General features: G+C 46.0%; 3 protein-coding genes across 6 annotated transcripts in view; 1 reads left to right on the top strand and 2 right to left on the bottom strand.

The window, feature by feature from the left end:
- Nucleotides 1-47: 47 nt before the first annotated feature.
- Nucleotides 48-5,047, bottom strand: cdadc1 (cytidine and dCMP deaminase domain containing 1). Of its 2 annotated transcripts, none has more exons than XM_076723223.1 (11): nucleotides 4,866-5,047; nucleotides 4,184-4,284; nucleotides 3,855-4,032; nucleotides 3,463-3,766; nucleotides 3,062-3,268; nucleotides 2,852-2,976; nucleotides 2,397-2,446; nucleotides 2,100-2,269; nucleotides 1,819-2,008; nucleotides 1,682-1,730; nucleotides 48-1,600 (listed from the first exon to the last, which is right to left on the bottom strand). In XM_076723223.1, exons 1-11 carry the CDS (start codon nucleotides 4,963-4,965, stop codon nucleotides 1,500-1,502), a joined length of 1,575 nt encoding a protein of 524 aa, XP_076579338.1. In that variant the 5' UTR covers nucleotides 4,966-5,047; the 3' UTR covers nucleotides 48-1,499. The 2 variants fall into 2 exon arrangements, with proteins under 2 accessions (XP_076579338.1, XP_076579339.1); XM_076723224.1 differs by lacking the exon at nucleotides 4,866-5,047 and adding an exon at nucleotides 4,393-4,623 and having other exon boundaries at nucleotides 49-1,600.
- Nucleotides 5,048-5,578: 531 nt separating this feature from the next.
- Nucleotides 5,579-13,176, bottom strand: rcbtb1 (regulator of chromosome condensation (RCC1) and BTB (POZ) domain containing protein 1). Of its 3 annotated transcripts, XM_076723864.1 has the most exons (14): nucleotides 13,103-13,138; nucleotides 12,977-13,006; nucleotides 11,816-12,110; nucleotides 11,236-11,386; nucleotides 10,756-10,922; nucleotides 9,708-9,866; nucleotides 9,512-9,619; nucleotides 9,262-9,404; nucleotides 8,803-8,866; nucleotides 8,459-8,585; nucleotides 8,234-8,360; nucleotides 7,971-8,122; nucleotides 7,750-7,880; nucleotides 5,579-7,475 (listed from the first exon to the last, which is right to left on the bottom strand). In XM_076723864.1, exons 2-14 carry the CDS (start codon nucleotides 12,991-12,993, stop codon nucleotides 7,335-7,337), a joined length of 1,782 nt encoding a protein of 593 aa, XP_076579979.1. In that variant the 5' UTR covers nucleotides 12,994-13,006; nucleotides 13,103-13,138; the 3' UTR covers nucleotides 5,579-7,334. The 3 variants fall into 3 exon arrangements, with proteins under 3 accessions (XP_076579979.1, XP_076579980.1, XP_076579981.1); XM_076723865.1 differs by lacking the exon at nucleotides 12,977-13,006 and having other exon boundaries at nucleotides 13,103-13,170; XM_076723866.1 differs by lacking the exons at nucleotides 10,756-10,922; nucleotides 12,977-13,006 and having other exon boundaries at nucleotides 13,103-13,176.
- A 4,137-nt stretch (nucleotides 13,177-17,313) lies between these two features.
- The window catches only part of LOC143315793 (fibroblast growth factor 14-like), a 51,622-nt gene continuing 47,409 nt past the window's right edge, over nucleotides 17,314-21,526 (top strand). The window contains exon 1 of the mRNA XM_076723219.1: nucleotides 17,314-18,710. Coding sequence (XP_076579334.1) covers nucleotides 18,038-18,710 — 673 coding nt within the window. The 5' untranslated portion in view covers nucleotides 17,314-18,037. The remainder of the gene's footprint in view (nucleotides 18,711-21,526) is intronic.

Consider the following 21,526-nt stretch of genomic DNA (forward strand, 5'->3'; position numbering starts at 1 on the left):
CTCGTTTGCAGGCAGGTGGTGTGAAATTACTGATGCTGGTCACTCTTACTGTGGAAAGAAAGCGCTTTATTTTCATTTTGTCTGCATTTTTGTTTCTCAGCCTGGAAAGGTGATTAAAACTGTCTTGGATGACACTCCACAGTCGTAGATACACAGTCTTTACAGCAACATTTGAACAGCGTCTTATCGTACCAGCAGGAAAAGGTATGACAGTGCAAACAGGAAAATAATTCCTCAACACTGAGGATAAATGACTGCAGAGTAAAGCTATGCTCCTTCCTTCTTAAAGCTGCTTCGTGCAACACCTTCATATAACACTGAAATGAATCATGATCACTTGATTTAAGAAAAAAGAGACTTCCTTTCATTCAGGGGGATGTTGCTCCCTCTTTGTCTGTACCGAAGAGAGATTCGCTTTCAAGCCTGAGATGCAAACTGCATTTTGCTTCGGCCCAAATCAAATGAAAAACAGTATAATTGGAATATAATCCTAAATAAAATATCCTCACAGCTGCAGCCTTTCAATTAAAATGCACACAGAGTGCCTTGTTCAAGTGAACATCTTGGGGAGCAGAGGCTACACCCATGACCTTTGCAACAGATTCCCAAAAAAGATGGGACGCCGTGTAACACAGATAAAACAGATAATATTACTTCATGGGCTTGGGAACATTTAAAATTGTTGCCAGTAAACACAGTTCATTTGCAAAGGGTTGCATTGTTCTTATTTATGACTTTTTTTTTTTTGGAATCGGGGTTGTATGAATGTCTCTACATCCACACACCCATTGAAGAAACTACTCACCACATGTGCAACAAAATAAAATAACATGAACAAATCCACACAGTACAGTTCATATTTCTATTTTAAATATAGATTTTCTGTGGTACACCCATTTCCCGTCTTGTTCCCCTTCTGTCCAACGTCCTCGTGTGTGCTCTTACCTCTTCCATCACCGATCCATCCGTCCGTCCCTTCTCTGTGAGCTCATCCTGTTGTAAGGTTTTCACTTTGTCTCGTCTCTCCAGCCCACTGCCAATGACTTCTCAATGACTGGACGCAAGAGATACAGTAGAAGGAGAGTCGTTCAAAGGAGGGCTCCCACTCCTTCATTTGAGCCTCAAACATCGGGGACTGTCCTCCAATCACCCATCAACAAAAAGTCTGTTCAAAGCAGCCCTTGGTGATTCAAATACAGCCACCTGAAAGCTGGCTGCTGTTGGTCTGCCATCGCTCTAAACAAGCAGACGCAGACTTAACAGTCTTAAAAATGTTAACGTCTATGTCCTGATCCCATAACGTACAGTCCGATCGATGATCAGTCTCCACAAATAAGATGCCAATGTGGCACAGATTTGATTTAAAGGGAGGAAATGATCTTCAGATTCCTCAGATTTTCCTCCCAGAAAATATCAAATCTGTGGGCTAAAAGCAAAACCCTGTGATTTTTTTTTTTTGTTGGCGCATCCGTTTATCTGTCCGTCCACCCATCCGCGGCTCAGCTAACAGGAGGCGAGTTGTGCGATCTGCTGGTGCACAGCTTCTTGCTGCTGTGGCTCTCCTGATCAGCCTGCCTGCTGTGCTTCCCAACACAACCATCTGGACCAAAAGACACCGCCGTTACAAAAGGCCGTAAGAAAGGCACATGTGAAGACACAGAGGTAACGAGACGGAACTTACTGGCCTGCTGAGGAGAGGACGAAGAGCAAGCTGAAGGGCTCCTCTGCCACTGTGAAAGCAGAAAAATGTCATTTCATTATATACCCTAATAAATTAACCTTCTCAAGCACATACAAAAGAATATGTAAAGGTCTCACTATGAACTTGTTGACGTTCTTCATGCTGCTGAATGTCAGGTAGGAAATGTCCTCCTTGTCCTTGTTCCTGTCCTGGTCGGTGGTGTAGATGTGCGTGATGCCGGCCCCTCTGATCAGAGGGACGCACTCGTCGCACGGATATTTAGTGACAAACAGCATGGTGGGCTCTTCCGCTTTGATGGCTCGGGCCCTGAAAGCAGCACTTCTGTCAAACACTGTCTAGAAGTGAGGACACTATTTTTCACATCTCTGTCGTCCTCCGCTGTGTAAACGGCTCTGACCTGAAGGTGAGGGCATTCTGCTCTGCGTGGACAATGTATCTGTATTTGCGTCTCTGTCTGTCCTCCTGCTTGTCGTCCATCTGGGGGTACTCGGCGTACTGTGAGCCGGCAGGGTAAGCGTTGTACCCGCAGCCCACCAGGTACAGACACCCCGTTCCATCACCGCCAGTCTGGAACAAGAGCAGTTCAAAAAGCTCCAGTGAAATTCATTTTTTATCTTCTGTCAGTCGAGCAGCAGACAGAAATCATGGAGTTAAAACAGCCAAACCAAAGCAAAAGGTGGACGGGGGAGCTCACCGACTGTCCCCGGGCCCAGATCACAGCGCCCACGCCCACTTTAGGATCCTCTGGAATGAATAATGACAGTTTTGCATGTAAGAAGATAAACATTGTGACTTTTAAACCTGACATGCAGAAAAATGTCCTCCAGGTGAGGACGAGTAGCCTCACCCTTTAAAACCTGAGAGTAACCACAAAGATACCAGGAAGAATCAGTGACAGTGAGTCTGACAATCATCCAGACAAACCTGAACTTTCAGCTACTCTCATTAGTTTCTCCATTATTCTGATTATTTTTTCTATTCTGATTCAGTTAACTTACAAGATTGTCCCTTTTAACTCAAATTCAGGTGAATGGCTGCAGCTCTCAGCCTCTTTTTCTTCAGTCTGACCTGAAACAGGATATGTGCTGGTATGCTGAACCCTTCCAGTACTGTGTAACATCCTGTGACACACAGAAAAACCAATCAGACCTGTTCTATACGCCAGCAGCCTGGCTTGGATGATGCAATGGCGAGCCCCTTCCTGGGAGAGTCCCTCATGACGAAGAGGCAGCGAGGACTTGGCTAGTGATGACTCGGCGGGTGAATGCTGTTCCCTGGTTCACAGGAACAGCGCAATCAACAACAAGAAACCTCCGCAGATGCAGGCAGAAAAACTGAAGAAGTGTGAGTGTTCCTTACCTGTAGAAGCCGTAGTTTTGCTGCGGCAGCCCGGCAGCCACTGCAGCGAGAACCTCCACCAGCTCCCTCATGTTATTTCTCAGGTTGGAGAAGTACGGCTCCAAGCAGAAGTTCTCCAGACCCATGTGGGTCAAAATGGCCCGGTGCTGCCGAGACGTCTCAACCAGGAACCGTCTGGAGAAGTCCCTCAGGTGTCTCGTCCTCTCTCTGTAACACAAGAGGACAATTTATATGCAACTTGTCCTCCGGAGGTTTGACTTACTCCAAGTGCCAGAATCAAGATGAAAGAAGCTCCGAGTGGATAAAAAACGTTGAGGGTGACTGGACTGAGAGCCGTGACATTTAAAGGTCTTTGGAAATTGGGTTGTTTAATTACTGCTGCAGCAGTAAAGGTGCAGTACCTGTTGAAGAGCTCCTCTGTGCTCAGCCCTGGTTCATCATCAGTCAGCCTCTGCATGAAATCACACTCTCTGGACGTCTCATCAACAAACTGCGCCAGGCCCGGAGCGAGCGGCTGCAGCCGCACGCAGATGTGAGAACGGCTGTTGGACTTCAGCTTCTCTGCTACCACCGCGTCCAGCGTGGCCTCGTCCGTGATGCCGTCAGGTGGACTGTGGGGGTGGGAGTTGGAATGGTTTGCAGAGGTGGACCTCAGCATGCTGACCTCAGGGTCCCCGGGCCAGAAGGAGATCTGACTGACTCCAGCTGGAGGAGATCAAACCGCATCATCAGTATATGAAGAATAACCACTGGTTACACGTGGAAACAAAGTGGGTTCAGCGGCCCTCCTCACCGTTGATGATCATCTTCAGGCAGGTAGCACAGGGTCTCCTGGAGAAGTACAACTGACAGTCAGCCAGGCAGGCGCCATGATGGATGATGGCTGCCTGTCCTGCGTGGAGCTCAGGTCCTGAACAGTGGAGCCCCACCACCTTACTGTCCCTCACCACCACCAGACCCATCCCACGGATCTGAAAGACCGCACATTCAGAGCCATCAGAGAGAATGCTGGAGTGCTGTCCTGCTATAACTCACTGAGCACTGCTCATCGTGCAGCAGATGAAGTGGACGTTTTACCCATAACTCATTCTGGATGCTCCACCTGTGTGTCTGTACACCAACCTGACTGCGGTCATCCTCCTCAGGCTGCTCCTGGGGGAACAGCTCCATCCACAAACTCAACAAGGTAAACAGGTTCACCTTTGACAGCCTGGGATCATGACCTGGAGGAGAAAAGAGCTGCTCTATGAGGCTGTATTGGTAAACTATGCCTGAGTCCTCTCTCAGCAATCAGGTGGCACGGTGGCACGGTGGCAACACTGTCGCCTCACAGCAAGAAGGTCCCGGGTCCCGGGCACCGGGTGTGTCCTCCACCATGCCTTCGGTGCCTGCTGCCTTTCTGTGTGGAGTTTGCATGTTCTCGCCCGTGTTCACCTGGGGTATCACCACCTGACCAATAGTGACGCCGAAGCTAGGTCTCCGGGCTGCCCACCGCTCCTGGTCTGCCGCGGAGGAAGGACGACCAGGATGGGTTAAATTTCACCTCGGCGTGCTCGCATGGGAATGTCTCCCCCCGATTCTTCTTCTTCAGCTGTTAATAACTCAACTCAAATGTCTTTGGAGAGTAAGGACACTAGACACTACATCTGTAGTTATTTGTGACCCCAAAATCACATACACAGCACAGTATTCAGTATTCACAAATATGTCTTTAACACTGAATCCTGCATTTTTTTTATGAGGACAGAATAGAAACCTATGCCGTTCACCATTACCGCATTAACTCTTCCTCCATCCGGCTCACCTTGTATTTTACGGTCAGTCTGGGTGCTGCTGTCTCTCGTATCTCGACCTGGCCTGAACTGGCTCGTATTGGCTCGGTTCGGCATGTCGCTCCCTTCCATTTGGCCCGCCAGCTGGCCAAATAACGTGTCGTCCTGGCAAAATAGTAAGAGTTGAACCAGAATTAGTGTTAACCCGGTATACAGCGTCAAGATGGACAGATGAAATACCATTTCCAATCAGTCTTTTCAATATAAAAGCCTGGCGGGCGAACCAAAATTATCGTCGGTTTGCTAAAGCTAACGCAAGTTGGACTTACTGCACAATAGGCAACATTAATGAAAAAAGTAAATAAATTCAATGGGTTTAGGTTATTCTAAACAGTCTGGCATTATTTCTGTCCTGTCGAGGAATTGTTAATATCTTATTTGAAAGGAGACTTGTCCTTACCTCTGTCGCTATCGCCGCTAACGTGTTGGAACTTGACGAAGTTCCGGGTTATTTCCGTAATAACCTCTGACGCAACCACGTGGGCGGGGCAACGAGTATATTTGTTAAATACCGCCCTGCTCCAATAGGTGGCAGCACACTGCTGCTATCACGCATCATCATATAACTGCTTCTTGTCTCAACCTACGAATTACTTTATTATAAAACACCAAATTAAATACACACAATAATAAGAACTAATACGAAGTGCTTATGTGACAAAATATGTATTAGATGGAAACAAAGCAGAGTTTGGAGTTGTTTATTTCGTCACAGAAACATATCACCCCATAGCTAAATATAAAAAAAAATAAAATAACATGTCACAGTTATGCAAATCATACATCATTCAAATCCCACAGTCATAATACTGATTGCCTCAAAGCAAACCACTATGCTGTTAGTTGAACTTGAACCAAATTACCTGCCTTTTTATGACCTTGCCATGTGTAAATAAAAGTTTAACAAAGCACAATAAAAATATAGATTCTTATCTTCAAACAGCAAGCAAAAAAATCTTATTTTTTCCAGTTCGCTCTTCATATAAAACAAGAGGAAAGCTGTAAACCTGCTCGTCGTTTCCACTAAAGCATGAACTCCCACACAAACCTACCCTCATCTCCTTTCAAGCATCAAGAAACAGAAACCTAACGGAGGAAACAGAAACTGACCTCGCAGTCTTCCAGCTGACCTGCTCCATAACACACATCTCTAAAACAACTCCACCTGGTGAGGCAGCAGAGCCTGCAGGCCGTTTTTGGTCATCATCAGCCAAAGCTAACAGAACATAAACACAACATCTGACTTATTACCGCAGAGCATTTCAAAGTGGTCGTATTGCTTTAGTTTGCAGTGTCTTCAGTGCAGTGTGACAGACAAATGATTTGTCATTTTGGTCTTACCAACTCTGCTGCATTGCCCATTTGTTTCTTTGCTTTTGCCCCAGTAACAGTAGCAAACACAAACAGATGACAACAGTCACCTTGGATCAGCTTGTTAAAGGTTCCTGTGTCATTGGGAAAATAAGGTTATTCTTGGAATATAAAGTATCTGCAACATACCATCAGCCTTAGATACATTTTACAGCTTTTACATTTGCAAAGAAAGGAAAAAAGCTTTTGTAAGTCAGTTTTCTAGACCTCCCCTCCACTGCATTTTAAACGCTTTCAACCACCACTGTTTTACTGAATATAAAGAAAAAGAAAATGTCTTTTCTTAAAGTGCCATAGAGCAAAAGTTTAAATCAGGCAGAATGAGCATAAAACGATAAAACATTGTTGGTATAAAAAGGAAAATATTATGCATCCCACCGCGGTTTGGACATTTCAAAATATACAGAACAGCAGCTCAGGGAACCGTTCAAATAACCAGCAAAGTGAGCGATAACAGGAGGTTGATGCCTCTGAATGGAATTAATCAGCTCAATAGCTTCAACAATTACATTAGGTTTGAAGGTTCAACACATCCAAGAGCTGCTTTCACCTAAATACAAAGACTGCTAATGGAAAACGAAGAGTGTCCTGGCCAGTGTAAGTCGGTTATCTAACCCCCTCGAACAAAACATCTCTTTCAGCTCCCTCAGAAACACACAGGCTGTTCTCTGAAGCAGCTTTCTAACCCCTCCAGGTTGTTGGTCTCCCATGTTAAATTTTCCAGAAGTAAAAAGAAGTACACCCAAGTGCTGCCGAGAGGACGAACAAAGAATTCAAGTATACAGACTTCATGTAAAGAATACGACGCAGAGAGACAGAAAAAGGTGCCATGACTTGGTCGAGTGACTCAACAGGAACTGGCCAAAGTGCTGATTTCAGATCCGCGGGTAACGTAGCTTAAACTCCAGTCCAACACCTCGTGAGTGATGATGCTCATGTGCCAGCATGTGCCTCAGTGAATACAAGAATCCCACAAAACATGAAGCCTTCACCCTCATGAGGGATGGGAGATTTGGGAGGAGTGACACACACCCGCCTGTTCAGAACATAGTTTGTAAAAGGAGTACCACTCAGTTCTTGAAGGCTCCGCAGCGGCTAGCTTTGCTGATGAACTCCTTGAGCATGGCTCCGTCCACCTGCCAGAAGGCTCCAGTCTGAGTCACCTGAGTCAGATGGTTTACGCAAAACCTGAAACAAAACACTTCCAGGTCCTAGAAGAAGACAAATATTATGAGGCGGGATTAGAATATACACAATGTAATGTAATGTAACATAAGAAGAACAGATCAGAACAGAGCAGAAAAGGCAAAATTGACACGATCCCTCTGGTGAACACAGTTTATGAGCGTCTTGCTGGGAAAAATACTATTTGTTCGCTGCTTAAATTCAGACTTAGCTGCCATTGTAAAGTCGGAGAAAGTAGAAAAGAAGCACCACTCCTTAGCCCTGGCATTACAGTGTCCAGTGAGTCTGTGCATATCGTACCTCTGCATCGTATCGTATGGCAGCAGACAGCAGGGTAAAGGCATTTTCCACAGTGATTCCTCTCTTGATGATCTGCTGACACAGACGCTTCAGGCGGTTTTCACAGTAAGAGGTGGCCAGGTCCAACAGGCCTGCAGCCAACACACAGATGCAGCATAAATACCGTACAATGGAAGAAGCCTTGGAAAGTACAAAAGAGAGTCAACCGTGTGCGTGCTGACCGATAGCATCCTCAGGCGGAAGGTCAACAGTGTCCGTGTAGAGGAACTGCAGGAAGGATCTGTAGACGGGGTAAGAGAACTGGTCGATCTGGATCACATCCTGCTGATCCTCCGTCCACTGGGAGCGAAACATGGACCGGAAATGCTCACACCTACTCCAAGAAAAGGCCGTTATCTATGCTGCACCTACTGCAGAGCTGCGTATGGGAAAAGCATTCAATAACTTGGCATGGTGACGTTTTAGTGGCGTCTCTTAAGCACACCTGATCTTCAGCACAGCTTTGTGAACGTGAATGCATTTGCCGTCAACGCTGAACTTCAGGTCAGCCGTTTCCGGGCTGTCGAACTCTTTCCTCAGAGCCTCCCCGACGGTCAGGAAGTCATCGTGCTCTGGAGTGAAACAGAACACGAAAACGACCCTTCACAATACATTTAAAGCAAAATCCCCCCACTGCTGAGGATTCGCCCTCCCTCTTTCTCTTTCTCACCCATAGACATGAGCCTCCACATGACGGACGGCGTGGCGAAGCAGGCGAAGACGTCGTCAGTGCTCGTGAAGTGTGTGAGGTGTGGCATGACGAGGGACTGCCCCCGACACTGACCCCACATGTACACCTGGAGGAGAGACACTGTCAGTCATTCCAATCGCAAGCATCTTCACCGTATGATGCTTTTCTTATCCTTTTAACGCCGTTATCTCGAGATCACAAGTTAATTATTTCATTATCTCGAGATAACAAAGCTCGTTTTCTCGTGATAACGGTTTGATCTCGTAAATCCACTCACGTATAAACAAAACACATGAAGCCATTGTAGTAATTTGCATACATACCTGTCCGCTTTGGGTCTTGGCTGCTGAAGTGTGTGTTGAATGGCATGCTGCGACCTCGACAATCCTGTTAAACGAGAGCTGTGTTAACAAACAGGCAGATTTTCATCTTCCAGTTTGAACAGAATCACGTGGAAAGTGTAAATATTGTGTTACAGCCACAGCGAGGCGATAACTCGCGAGGGGAGGACTGGACTGAGCAGTGTTTTTGTGGTAGGCAGGATTCGCTCTGTGGTCATTGTTTATGAAGGGGAACAACTTTATGATGAGTTCCTTCTGCCCACTGACATCTACTTAAGACCAGGAGTGGAAACAGAGGTACAGAGGGAGGAAACGGGGACAGGAAACAGGAAGCTGAGGTTTTAACAGGATGGGAAGAAACCTGCCTGTCCGTTCTGCAAATACAAAGAAATACTGCTCTGAAAATCAGCTTTGAGCCCCCCCCCCTCGTTCCACCACTACCTCTCTTTGTCAGCCATGATTTGGACTGGTTTCAGGTGGTTGCTCCTGTTGCCAGTTCCCAGTTGACCGTAGGTGTTTGCTCCCCAGGCGTACAGCAGCCCTTCATCTGTTAGTGCCAGGCAGTGGCCGTAGCCTGACACGATCTGGAGAAGAGGGAACACTTGAGTCACGAACAAAGAAAAGTTATGTGTGTGTTTTCATCAACCTTAGCATCTGTAATCACCAGTTAGCATATAATGTTAGGTTTCACCTGTTGAATGCACAGGCCCTGGAGCGCAGCGACGCGGCAGGGCGTGAGCTGGTTTCCATTGTTACCGATACCAAGCTGTCCGTTCCCATTATATCCCCAGCCATAAACCTGCATAAAGACCAAACAATCCTTTTTACAGCGTGAAGTTCAATGTCTCACCGGGATAAATAAGATTTCACGTTCATCTCAGCTTCACCTCTCCGTTGTCGATCACAGCCACGGAGGAGGTCTGTCCACATGTGATGCCGACAGCAGCCTTGCCCTGCAGGCAGCCCGTCACTTTCCTGGGGTAGAGCTGGTTGGCTGTGGAGCCCGAGCCAATCTGACCACAGTTATTATAACCCCACGCAAAGACCTGGACGAGCAGGGAGGCAGATCAGGACCAGGGATGCAACACGGTCACATTTTGATGAAGTTGAAGTGAAAACTGAATGTCTCAGTTTTACACTTATTATGTCGTATTTTACATGGCTGTCTTCTGTAAATCTGTCAGTTCTCTCATTCAGGAGACAATAAAAGCAACCTTGAATTTCAAACCCAGCCAGAAGACAGTTAACTTGGCTGAGCATTAAGCTGGAAAACAGCTAGCCTGGCTCTGTTCACGGGAACCAAATCCACCTACAAACACCTCCAAAGCTGCTAATTAACACGTCACATCTGGTTTGTTTAATCCGCACAAAAACTGAACGTAAAAACAGAAGTTGTGCATTTACGAGGGGTGGTGTCACGATGCACACAGACAAAGCAATGTTTACCCAACGCCGACACGTGCTACTGTGCAGTTAGCAACATTTAACACGGTGACAACCTTTCCTGCTTGCAACACACACACACACCCTAATTAGCTCTAATGCCTTGGGGGGTTAAAAATAAGCCGCTTAGTCTGACACTGGTGGAGCAGGAGGTGGCTACGTCAAGGTTTTCGAGTGAGCCAAGTAAGGCTAAACATGAAATACACGCATGCGAGTACATGCAAGTATATGTAAATATACTACTTCATAGTAAACAGATTGTCAAATTCTTGTGTTCTGCAGTATTTCTGGTGTGTGATACTTTACTCACATGGGAATGACATTTAACTCACCCCATGAGGATGTTTAAGTCTCTAAATCATTCAATATATTTTACCTACGATCATGACTTTATGAAATTGGACATTTTTACCAAATAAGGAACCATATGTATCAAAAAACAAACAAAATCAGTAAATGATGATGACACTGCGGGCTTACGACAACAGCTACCTCTCCATCGTGAGTGAGGGCCATGGAGTGATGAGAGCCACATGCAACTTCTCTCACTTTCTTGTCCTGCAGGTTAGCGGTGACCAGCACCGGGGACAGTCCCTGGTTGGTATTCCCATTCCCTATCTGACTGTAGCCATTGTGACCCCAAGCAAACAGCTGTCCATCTGCAACGAATCAACACAGAGGAGTCAGGGGCGTGTGAATCCAGACTCTCGCAGGAGAAAGGATCAAGAAATCTAACAAAGTAAGCTCAAAGGTGCACATATATCTGCATTAAATGTCCCCAGCAGTTAAACAGAGCCACAGCGACAAGCCACAGGACAGAACCCCCTACTCATGAATCTTTATATCAGAGGATGATTTTGTTCTATGAGAGATGGGAGCACTTCCACTTAACAGGGCTGAAGGTGAGAGGAGTAGAGAAACATGCTATGAGTAGATGATTTACTTATATAGCGAGCATAAACAAACACTGACCGTCAGTAGCCAACAGGACGTGAGGCCCGCTGCCATAGCTCAGGCTGACCACCTTCTTCCCCCGCAGGAAGTCCAGTTTCTTTGGCACAATGGTGCTCAGACTGTCTCCTGTGCCAAGGCAGCTGCTGCAGTTCAACCCAAACACAAACACCTGGGAAATGAAAGCACATGCACACTATTCAACATAAAAGAGGGAGTTGAAAAATACAACAGACTTGTGCAACATTACGTGGTGTGGTGGCCGTCTACTGAAAGCGGTATGTTGACATTCCAGTCATAAGGAGAATGAAAACCATGTTCCCTGCTGTGTTTTACAGCGAAGATGAGCTACTTCAAAAATAACTGACTGTTATGAACTCACATAAAACCTCATGAGAAAGAGCAGAAGTGCTGTTTCACTCTGCATTTGGCACATAATAAGTGTGACTACTGCTTAGGCCACTGTCTACTACATGATCACAAGGTGAGCTGCATCAGGATCTGGGTGGTTTACCTCATCTGAATTTAGATAAATGGAGCCTTTGGAAAGAGGCAGGATATACTGGTGTCTCTGTAACACACACACACACACACTCCTCACCTCATTGCTGTGTGTGATGTAGATGACCTCATTAGCAGAGGTTCCAAAAACACATGCCTGTCGGATTGTGGCTAGTTCCTCAGGGTTCAGCAGAGAGAACAGGGGCCACTTGCTGACGTCCACCATGGCTCCCGCAAAACTCAGCCTTCCCTGTCGCGGTGGAGGAGTCAGGGCTGAGGGGGGAGAGGATGGAGGGATAGGAGGGGGCTGACGAGAAGAAGGGAGGGCGTGAGGAGGAGGAGGAGGCGATGCTGGAGGAGGTGAGGAGCAAGGAGCAGATTCATCCCTGCTGACGCTAACAAGAAGGACAAGGGGAGAGGCAGTAGTGAGTAAGTGGAAGAAGGCGAAGAGACAGACAGATGCACTCAGAGTCACATGAAAAAATAATTCAGAATTCTTAATCCGTTTGTGAAAACCAGAAGTTGAAGAAGCCAACTTTCTTGGAAATGAAGCAAGGCATGCAATCAAAGCAGCACAAGCGATCTACTATAACAACAAGATGTTAAGCTTCACACACGGCTGTTTTTGAAATGGGCCAGATTCTACACAAATTCTGTCAATTTAAATTACGCTTGCTTGCAGGTAAATGTTTAATATGTGGTTCAGCAGGTATGACTCATTACTTTGCTTTACCAAACCCGCATTTCAATTCGGGATATATGCCAAGTTCATTTTACTCTAAATGTAATAGTAATAGTTCAAGTTAAGGTGAATGACTTCCTATGGCCGACCAAGCTGCACAGTAAGATACTGAAAATGATGGGCACAATATTGACAGGTTTGTTAGAATAAGCATTGCTAGATGTGTTTAAATGATAACCAAACACTAAATGTGCTAGCTTAGCTCTCAGCGGTTAAGAAAGGCCCTTGAGTCGTTTGATAAGACACATCCTGCAGCTGACAAGAAGGGAACAATTAAATTGCTCAGTTTTTGGCTGGAGTTCGGCGTCCTGTCCTCTCGACCAGGACTAGCCAAAACACATCATAGAATATTGTCCGCGAGCTAAAAAGGGGCTCTGTTTTGGACAAAGTGTACAAAACTCTTGTCATTTTAACTATTTAAGAAGGCACCACAGCAAGTTAACTGGTACTGAAGCGTTTGCTAAACGGGAGAAGCTAGTAGCTTAACATCAGTTAAGCGCTTTCCTCTCCTTTTCCTACCTAAAGCATCGCTCCATGACAACGAGTCAACTGAGAAAAGACAGACAGACAACGACATTTAATTACAAGATCACAATAAGTACAATACCCACAATTACAGCATCAACACTAATAGTACAAAGTTACCCGACTGCTTGCTCGATGTTGTCAACAGTAGATGTGCGTCGGCTAATTTCTCTTCTTCGTCGTCTAAATTTTTGGCAGACTAGACTATCCCCGGGCGCATTGCTGCCCCCCTCCGGCCATTATGTAAATAACCGTTCTTAAGATGTCATCAAGCTGTAGCTCCTTAAAGCCTAATTGGGGGAGTTACCTCTTCTTTTTCCTCTCCTGTAAACAGGATCACTCCAAATATTTAAGATCATATTTTGTTTGCACCTTATCAAATTTCTTTAATACATAAAACATGTTTATGATCTTGTTACATTTTCCTATTTCTCTGCATCGTCTCCTCCTCCAACCACTTTCGTAATTGTAATTTTAAGTGAGTGTAAGTGTAATTTCGTTTTTGGCACTGATAGCTTAAGTTCTACTCTAGTTTTCTTGCATTCATTTTGTTCTGTTGCTTGATTGATGCTGAGCTGATGTGAAAAACATGCAAAGTTCATTTCAGTTAGACTATATATATTTCTTTCTCTAAAACTGCGCTTGTTGATTTTGCATATAAACGCACAAAAACCCTGCAGTAACCATCGCTTCTCCGCGAATATGTAGTTTTCCTTGACAACCACCAGGTGGAGCACTAATACATAGATCTGTGGCCATGATGTGCTGCATCATTTGGGATGCTCTTCGAGTGATACAATGCCAGAAAATTAGATTTAAGCTGTAGGGTTTTTGATAAAGCATCAGTTGTCGTGATTCAGAATAAGAGTGTTTTACAAACGCTGGATTTTACAGAAAAAAGGTTGAGACTAAATGATTTTGAAGATCAGATTCTCAATAAAAAACAGACTGGTTGACAATGGATAGCAGCTTTTCTAGTTTCGAATAAGGTAAACATGCTGAGTCAGGACCTATTCTTCAGCAAAAGGAGACGATCAGAATCAAACTCACATACGTTAACCTGAGTTTGCCTTTGTTCGATGTGTCCAGAAGAACCATTTCAATTCATTTTTCAGTTTTTCTGGCATTTGTAACACATGTTTTATATCACAGGGGACTGGATTAAATGTGAAGGCCTGCAAATCAGGATAATCATTTCCAATTTGGCTTCCATTCTTGTCCAGCTGCACTTGTGTTGCAGCATATTCTGTGGCTCAGAGCACAGTTATATGATATTCCCTGGACGCAAGCCACGTTGAGCTTTTCTATCAGAGCTGCAGCCAACAGATCAATGCATCAGCAGGCTTAGTGCTAACCCACTTCTCACTGTCCGGGTGTACATGCTCCTACAGGCATTCAGTCTGCAAACCTGCCACTCTGATGGGCTGTCAGTCTTTTGGTAGACAACAGCTGCAAGGACTTAAAATAAATCACCTTCACTCCAGGTGTTCGCGATAAATGAAAAAGTTAACAATGATTCAAAGGCAGTTCTTTACAAGTGTTACATTTAACTTTCTTTACATTCAGCATAAGGCCAAACTTTTTGCCCTGAATTGAGCCTCTCAGGCGGTGACCTTTGACCTGTGGTGTACTGCCCCTCACAGGCTTTACCAACAAATTGGTTACTTCCACACCTGTTCCTTCTGGTGCACAGGTAGCTTGTTAAAACATGATAATATAGAAAATGTTTTTTTCATGTTGTACTTTCTGTGGTTTTATTTAAATGGAGCAGTTCTTCACACAGCTAAGAAGAAATTATCACATTACCATTTTTTATTTTATTTTATTTTTTTTGCCAAACATGAGTCCTCCCTTGTTTTTCTCCTGCACCCTTCTTCCTCTCACACCTCATTTCTCCGTGCTCCTGCAGCCTCACTCCTTTCAGTTCCTCTTCTTTGCTGCTCTCCCTCTTCCTTTCCCAACTAGGCTCTTTGCTGTGTGTGACAAACACACACATACTGTGCACACACATGCAGCTGGGACTGTGTGCTCATGGAACTGAAGCAGCTCTCTGTGCACACAGATGATATTTTGCCCCTTGATGACAGCAATTCCATGCTGCAGCCTTGAAAACAACACAAGTCGTGAACAGAGTGTGAAAAAAAGTCTGTCAGGCGTCAGTCGTCCTGCGGTAATGACTGTGTGTGTGTGTGTGTGTGTGTGTGTGTGTGTGCATCTCTTATGTCACAGTATACCAGACTATGTGGCTGTTTGTGAGGACCATCACACTGGACTCATTTGCCAATACTGCAATGCAGCTGAGAGTGATGTTTGCTCCAGGAAGTTCAGAGTTTGTCTGTAAATTGATCATTTGTGCAACTGCAGAATTTCGCTCATTTGCATGTGAGTCTGACAACTTCAAAAAACATGCAGCTGCCTTAAACACAGCTGTGTTTGCTGCTGCATGAGGCAAAAGGTTAAAGGTGCAATGTGTGGCAAATGTAAAAAAGTAAGAAAATCATTGACTCGCATGTTGGTGTTCTCAACTTTTCTATGATTGATGTTGTAGGATGTTTTCTGTATTTTAGTTTTTTTTTAATCTTATATTTGACTGCAGTTTGCCACCTTTTCTCCAGAAAATTAAAATGTGTATAATTGCTGAGAGACTTCCTCATATGTCGAATCCTCTTCTTGAATTCCCAGGTCCATGCCTTCATTTCTGTCAGCTCGGAGAGGCTTTTATTACACTGCAAACATCAAAGGCACTCTATACATAAAAGTCTTTCCTCTTTCCTCAGTGAAACTGCTGTTTTGGTTTAGAAATCCAGTGACTGACGCAGGCAAATGAGCACAAACCCATCTAGAGAACGGATGGTGTGTTTTAAAAGCCTTTCAAGATGCCAAAACGCTCTAAGGGTTCTTGATTTTGTCTGTCTCTTTCAAACGTCTTCTATCATTTGCTGACTTTGTTAATCATTCCTCTGTCCTTCAGTGACATGTGGACACAGGAGAGTTATCACTGACTTGGATGATTTGTATCTGCGGAGTCATGAGGTCACTTTATTGCTTTTCGTTGTGCTTTGGTTTATTTAATCGGTCTGAAATGTCACTGGCACTGGCACTGGCAAGGACCAGAGACCTCACGCGCGTGCCAACGGGATAATGAAGCTGTCCGCTGATAAGGTTTCCGGCGCGCGCGTGTTTGTGTGGAGTCTGAGCAGTTTGTGAGGATTCAGCACCGTGGACAGCGCCAGCTCTCCTGCAACCACTGCAGCATTTTCAGCGGCGCTCCAGCCAGCCGTCAGCGCGCGGCCGGACAGCCTGTGTTCATTGAACAGCCGACACCAAGCAGCACCAATTCAACAAAATCTCAGCTCTAATCATTTCAGAAATTCTTTGAAGGCTTTTCAACCTGAAAATGTGGAACAAACAAACAATTGTAAGGGAAGGCTGCATTCAGCGAGCCCCACTGTAGCGAGGGAGTCATGCAACAGGTGTGAGGCGGCATTAATCTGACTGAATTTTGGACGGAGTTTGAAGGGACGCCTGTCTGATGCAAAGAGGCGCGCGCTCGTACAGCAGCGAAAACAAAGAGACAAAGCTCTGTGGTGGTCTCGTACCCACATCAATGACGGCATCTCGCCCCCCTCCCCAAATGTTGCCGGTTACGGTTCATATCCACTCAGTCCAGATACTGACGGTGTGGGAACCACGTGTCTACGTAACTGCGAGCTGGCTCCTCTAAGTGGGGCTGCATCAAGCTGCACAGCCAAACCGGAGGTTACTTACTCCTTCAGAATAAAAATCGAGGGTAAGGCTAAGAACAGGAGCTCGGGGAAGATGCATAGATCGAGGTTGCTTTGAGGAAAAACTTGTTTTGCAGGTACGGACAAGAAAGTCACATATTTACATGAAGATTTTTTTTGTCATCAAAATGTAATCAATATACATAGAAATATAATAAGCAGAGATAGTCTGGGCTTCTAATACCATACTACCTCATTGTATTTGCCTGCTTTACTATATGTCTGCTACTACTACCATTCCCCTAGTACTATTCTAAGATGGGCAATGTTCAGTTCTAATTTAGTCCACATTTCTTCTTTAATATTTCTTTGCTATATTGCCTATTTATCAAAATATATCGATAAAATGCTGTTTTAATAAATCAAGTAATACATTAAGTGTTGTAAGAAAATACATACTAGGCTATAAAAGAAAATAAAAAGAACACACTGAAAGAAAAGTGAAGCAGTTTGCTCACATTCAATAAAGTGTGTTCAATTAAAATGTTCATGGTTCTTTTATTTTGTAGGTGCCAACCGGAATAGGTGCTTTGTTTATTTGCTGCCACTTTGTCGCTGGTTGGGTATAGATAGGCTAGTCAGTGCACCTCCTCGCGCCCCACCGGCCGTCGGTCGTCTCGAGCGCTGCTGAAGAAGCCGCTGAAACACCAGAGGAGCGCGAGAGGACCACGAGCCGGATCCGGTCTTCTTCTTCTACTTCTTCTCCATCTAGTTCCTGGAGTAGTAGAGGCAACAGAGCCAGAGTCCAGCAGCTTCTTTTCATCAGCAAGGTGAGGAAGAGGAAGAGGAGGAGGAGGAGGAGGAGAGGAAGAGGAGACAGACAGACAGACAGACAGACAGACAGCAGCAGCAGCAGCAGCAGCAGTATCTTGGCGCATTGGAGATTATGGATTATTGAGAAGTGGAGGCCGAAACGCGGATCAAATATTCATAAGGACTTTTTAAAGAGAAAAGCCCAGAGTGGGATAGTGCAGAGATTCCCTGCAGTGATTCACCTGCCAGGTCCAGCGCTGCATGCGCTCTCACTGACCAGAGACCAGAGAACTGCTGCTGGAACAGGATTCTGCATCTAACGTGTGTGTGCAGTGTGTGTGAGTGTGTCTGAGTGAGTGTGTGCGTTTGGAAAGGAGCCCCCCTGCTGCAGTACTTGCCTGCTGTACGGGTACAGGGATGCCACCGACTTTCTGACGGACACCCGGTATCCGCACCCCTCCCCTCCTCCTCCCCTCCCGGACGGACGGACGCACCGACCCCTGCGATCCCCACTAATATGCAATGGTTTTTTGTGCAGAAGCCGACAGCTGCCGCGTACCGCCGACTTCACGCTAGCGCCGCCGCATGCCTGTCCGCCGCTGCCGCTCCTCTCCCCGCGCCGCGCGGCAGACGACGCCATTTGAAGAGGAGCGCTCGGGGGCTTTTCACGCCGCGGCGGCCGGGCGGCAGCAGCAGCGACCGATCCTCTGCCGCTGAGGACCACCGGCCGCTGGGGCAGCCGGAGGCGGAGACCGCGGAGAAAAGCGCCGCAGCGGTTGCTCTTTTCCTGCCGCACGGGGACGACGTCGACGCGGAATACGTGCGGTTGCTGGTCTCTGGGCTTGTGGAGGAACCGGGCGAGAAACCGGGCGACGAGCCGGGCTTCCTGCTGTTATTCTTGTCTATGGTGCAGATTGGGGGGGCGAAGCACCGCCGAACTGAGCACAACAGCTGGCCGACTCTGCTGGCATGCAAACAGGGGGGCGGATCAGCCCCCATGCGGTGGGTGAATTTTAGGCTGCCGCATCCGGAGCGCCTCTCGTCCCCCACCTCCTCTTCCTCCACCTCCTCCTCCTCCCCCGTCTCAGCCAAATCCATGCGGTTTATTTGGAACAACATTTTCAGCAAAGGATCGCATATGCTGCAGTGTCTTTGTGGCAGGAGCCTCAAGAAAAACAAGAACCCAACTGGTGAGTTTGTTGTGGGCTTGTTTTTCCCTTGTGTGTGTGCGCGCGCGTGTGCGTGCGTGCGTGTACGTGCGAATGTGGGTGTCACGGAGAAAGACTTTGTTGCGTGTTTGTGCACGCGCGCAGGAGTGTGTGCGCGTGTATTCGCTCCCGAGACTGCACTGTTCGACTGCTTGCTGGTGTTTCTCTGCAATCGCAGTTGTGCAGCAAGTGAGTGCACTACAGGGAGGGGGAGGGAGGAGACGGGGGTATGATGGGGGAGGCAGAAGGAGACGAGGAGCGGGAGGGGGGGTGATAACTTATTAGCACAGAAACTGACTACAGTGGCTGTGCGTGCGAAAAAGAGTGCGTGCGTGCTGTGCGTGGCAGAGATGCTGCAGAAAATCAAGTCTAATGCAGCATACAGACCCGTTCAGGCTCCAGTAACCTGCATGATTAAACAGCACATAGCCTTATTTAGACTTCCACTGTGGATACTCGGAGCATACTGTGGAATAGGAGAGAGTGTGTGTTTTTCTTATGACTGCAGACATTTCAGTCAGACTGTGTGAACACAAACATCTCTCCTCCTGAGACCGAAGATTGGATGCTGAGGCTGTGCTCAGCAGAGCTTCTTGGAGGATTTTCCTTAAGGGGTCATTCAGTGTTTATTCCGACTTCTCATGCAGGTGGACTGTTAATCATGTTCAGGCTTGGTAGGCTCACAGGCAACATGTGCATCCTCTAAAGTTGGATGAGCACATGTGTGTGGAGGTAACTTCAAAGCTCAGGGCTGGGACATCCCTCCATCACATGTCCCCGGCTGTGCTCATCAACAGGGTGCAGGGACGATATAATTAAGAGCGAAATTCAGTTTAATTCACCAGCAGGGCCTTTGATTCCCTTCATGCTCTCCAGAGGGTACAGCACACATTTAGATTTTCCAAAAGCTTTGGCCAGACTGAATAGTTTGCTTTGTTTTCCCTCCGCTCTGGGTGAGGGGAGGACAGAGATTGACATTGGCATTGCAACAGGAAATGGACATGTTGACATTATTGGCATATTGACATTGCATCACAGAGTTGGCCTCTGTATCCTCAACACAGTGTTTAGAGGGCAGCAGCAGGTCCCATGAGTCAGATATTATGGTTTTATGAACAAATGTGAGAGAGTCATCAAACTATAAGCATCATTCTTTCCTCTTCCATCACCCCGACAGTGATTGTGTTGCTTTTACGTATTTTAGAGGAAGCCTCACATCAAATCATATTCCCAAAAGTTATATTAGAGTCATACTCAAAGACCTGATCCTTTGTATGACTGGTCCGTTCATTGATTGGTCAGTCAAAGAAGTAATTTATTGACAATTTTATTAATTTCTTACTTGTTTAAGATGTAATTTGAAAACTTCAGACTCTACAGATTTAATGACTAATCATCCAAATGAAAAACTGTTTGACAATGACAGTAAGAGCTGCAGTGCTAATATCCTGAACCTCTGCAGGACACAGTGACCAAGACCTCACTGTAAACTCAGCCAACAGATACAGAAATTTACCTTAAATGTAGCTGACATGTGGAATTTGTAGTTATGAGTATGCAAATTTGTAGCCATGTATAGTGGCATTACTTTTTGTAGCTGATGAAAGGAGAAGCTGGTTGGCGTCCACATGGCTGGTTGCTGTGTCTTGCTCAAGGGCACCTCCTCAGACCTCAAGTAAAGGACACCACTGCACCAGCCAAGTGGCCCATTTATAAGCAAGTTACACCTCCAACTTGTTATTCTCTCCACTTTTTTGACCCAACTAAGCTGCGAACACATACATGAAGAAAAACACGTGTGTTGTCTCTGTGATATTCGTGAAAGATTTCTTCAGCGACATTTTAAAAATGGCTCCTGGGCTGCACTGTCACTCCCTCTGGAGCCAAAGGGCAGGAGGCCTAGGCGGTGCTGAGCTGGGACCAGCTGATGACAACCATCAGATCTGACTATGACAAGCAGAGACACCTGCCAGTTAAAAGTTAATTGAAAAGAGAGTAAATGTTCTTGCTGCTCTGCCTCTGCCACCATGCACTCCATGATGCATCAACAGGCCTGTTTACACACTACTCAGAGTTACCACAATGCAGCACTTTCATTTTTCTCCTTCCATTAAGAGGTCTGTGTGGAGGAAACCACACACCAGAAGACGAAAAAGCGAAATACACTGAGTGGATATTCTGATGGTGTGATGAGGACATTAATTCTGTGTCTTCTCTTTGTCCCTGAATGCTGAAGAGTCTTTTTTTTCCAGTTGTTTGAGTGATTACAAAACACTGTCCGTCTGGCTTGGAGCTGATGTGTAAAAAGGACGAACACACAATAAATCAAATCTGTATGAACGCTGCAGCACAGCTTTGCTCAGCGGTGTCGATGTCTTGTGTCTAAAGGCACACAGGACACTTAGTTTGTGCTGCAGCAGCACTCAACCGCGTCTCTACAACTCTGTATTTGTAAGTACAAATTGCCCCCCACACTTACATGAGACTGTAGTTTGTAGCAGCTACATAAGACAACCAACCTCACCGACACACATGTGTAAGAGCGGTGACAGTGTGCGAGAGGCCGGCTGGTCTTTCCTGAGAAACACATTTGGACTTTAGTTCAAGCAAAAAGGCTCCCGTGTGCGATCGACAAGTAATCTGTGGGAAAACACGAGAGCGCTAAACCTTCAGCGCTGAAGAAAACCCACTAATCTAGCAGATTAAAGGTGAAAACAAACAAAACAAAATCAATATTGATGTGTTGGCGCAGGTGAAAGGACTAATTCACTTCGCAGAACTGAGCCGTCGTACCAACT

Source organism: Chaetodon auriga, chromosome 23 (genome assembly GCF_051107435.1).
Source record: "Chaetodon auriga isolate fChaAug3 chromosome 23, fChaAug3.hap1, whole genome shotgun sequence".
Classification (NCBI taxonomy): domain Eukaryota; kingdom Metazoa; phylum Chordata; class Actinopteri; order Chaetodontiformes; family Chaetodontidae; genus Chaetodon; species Chaetodon auriga.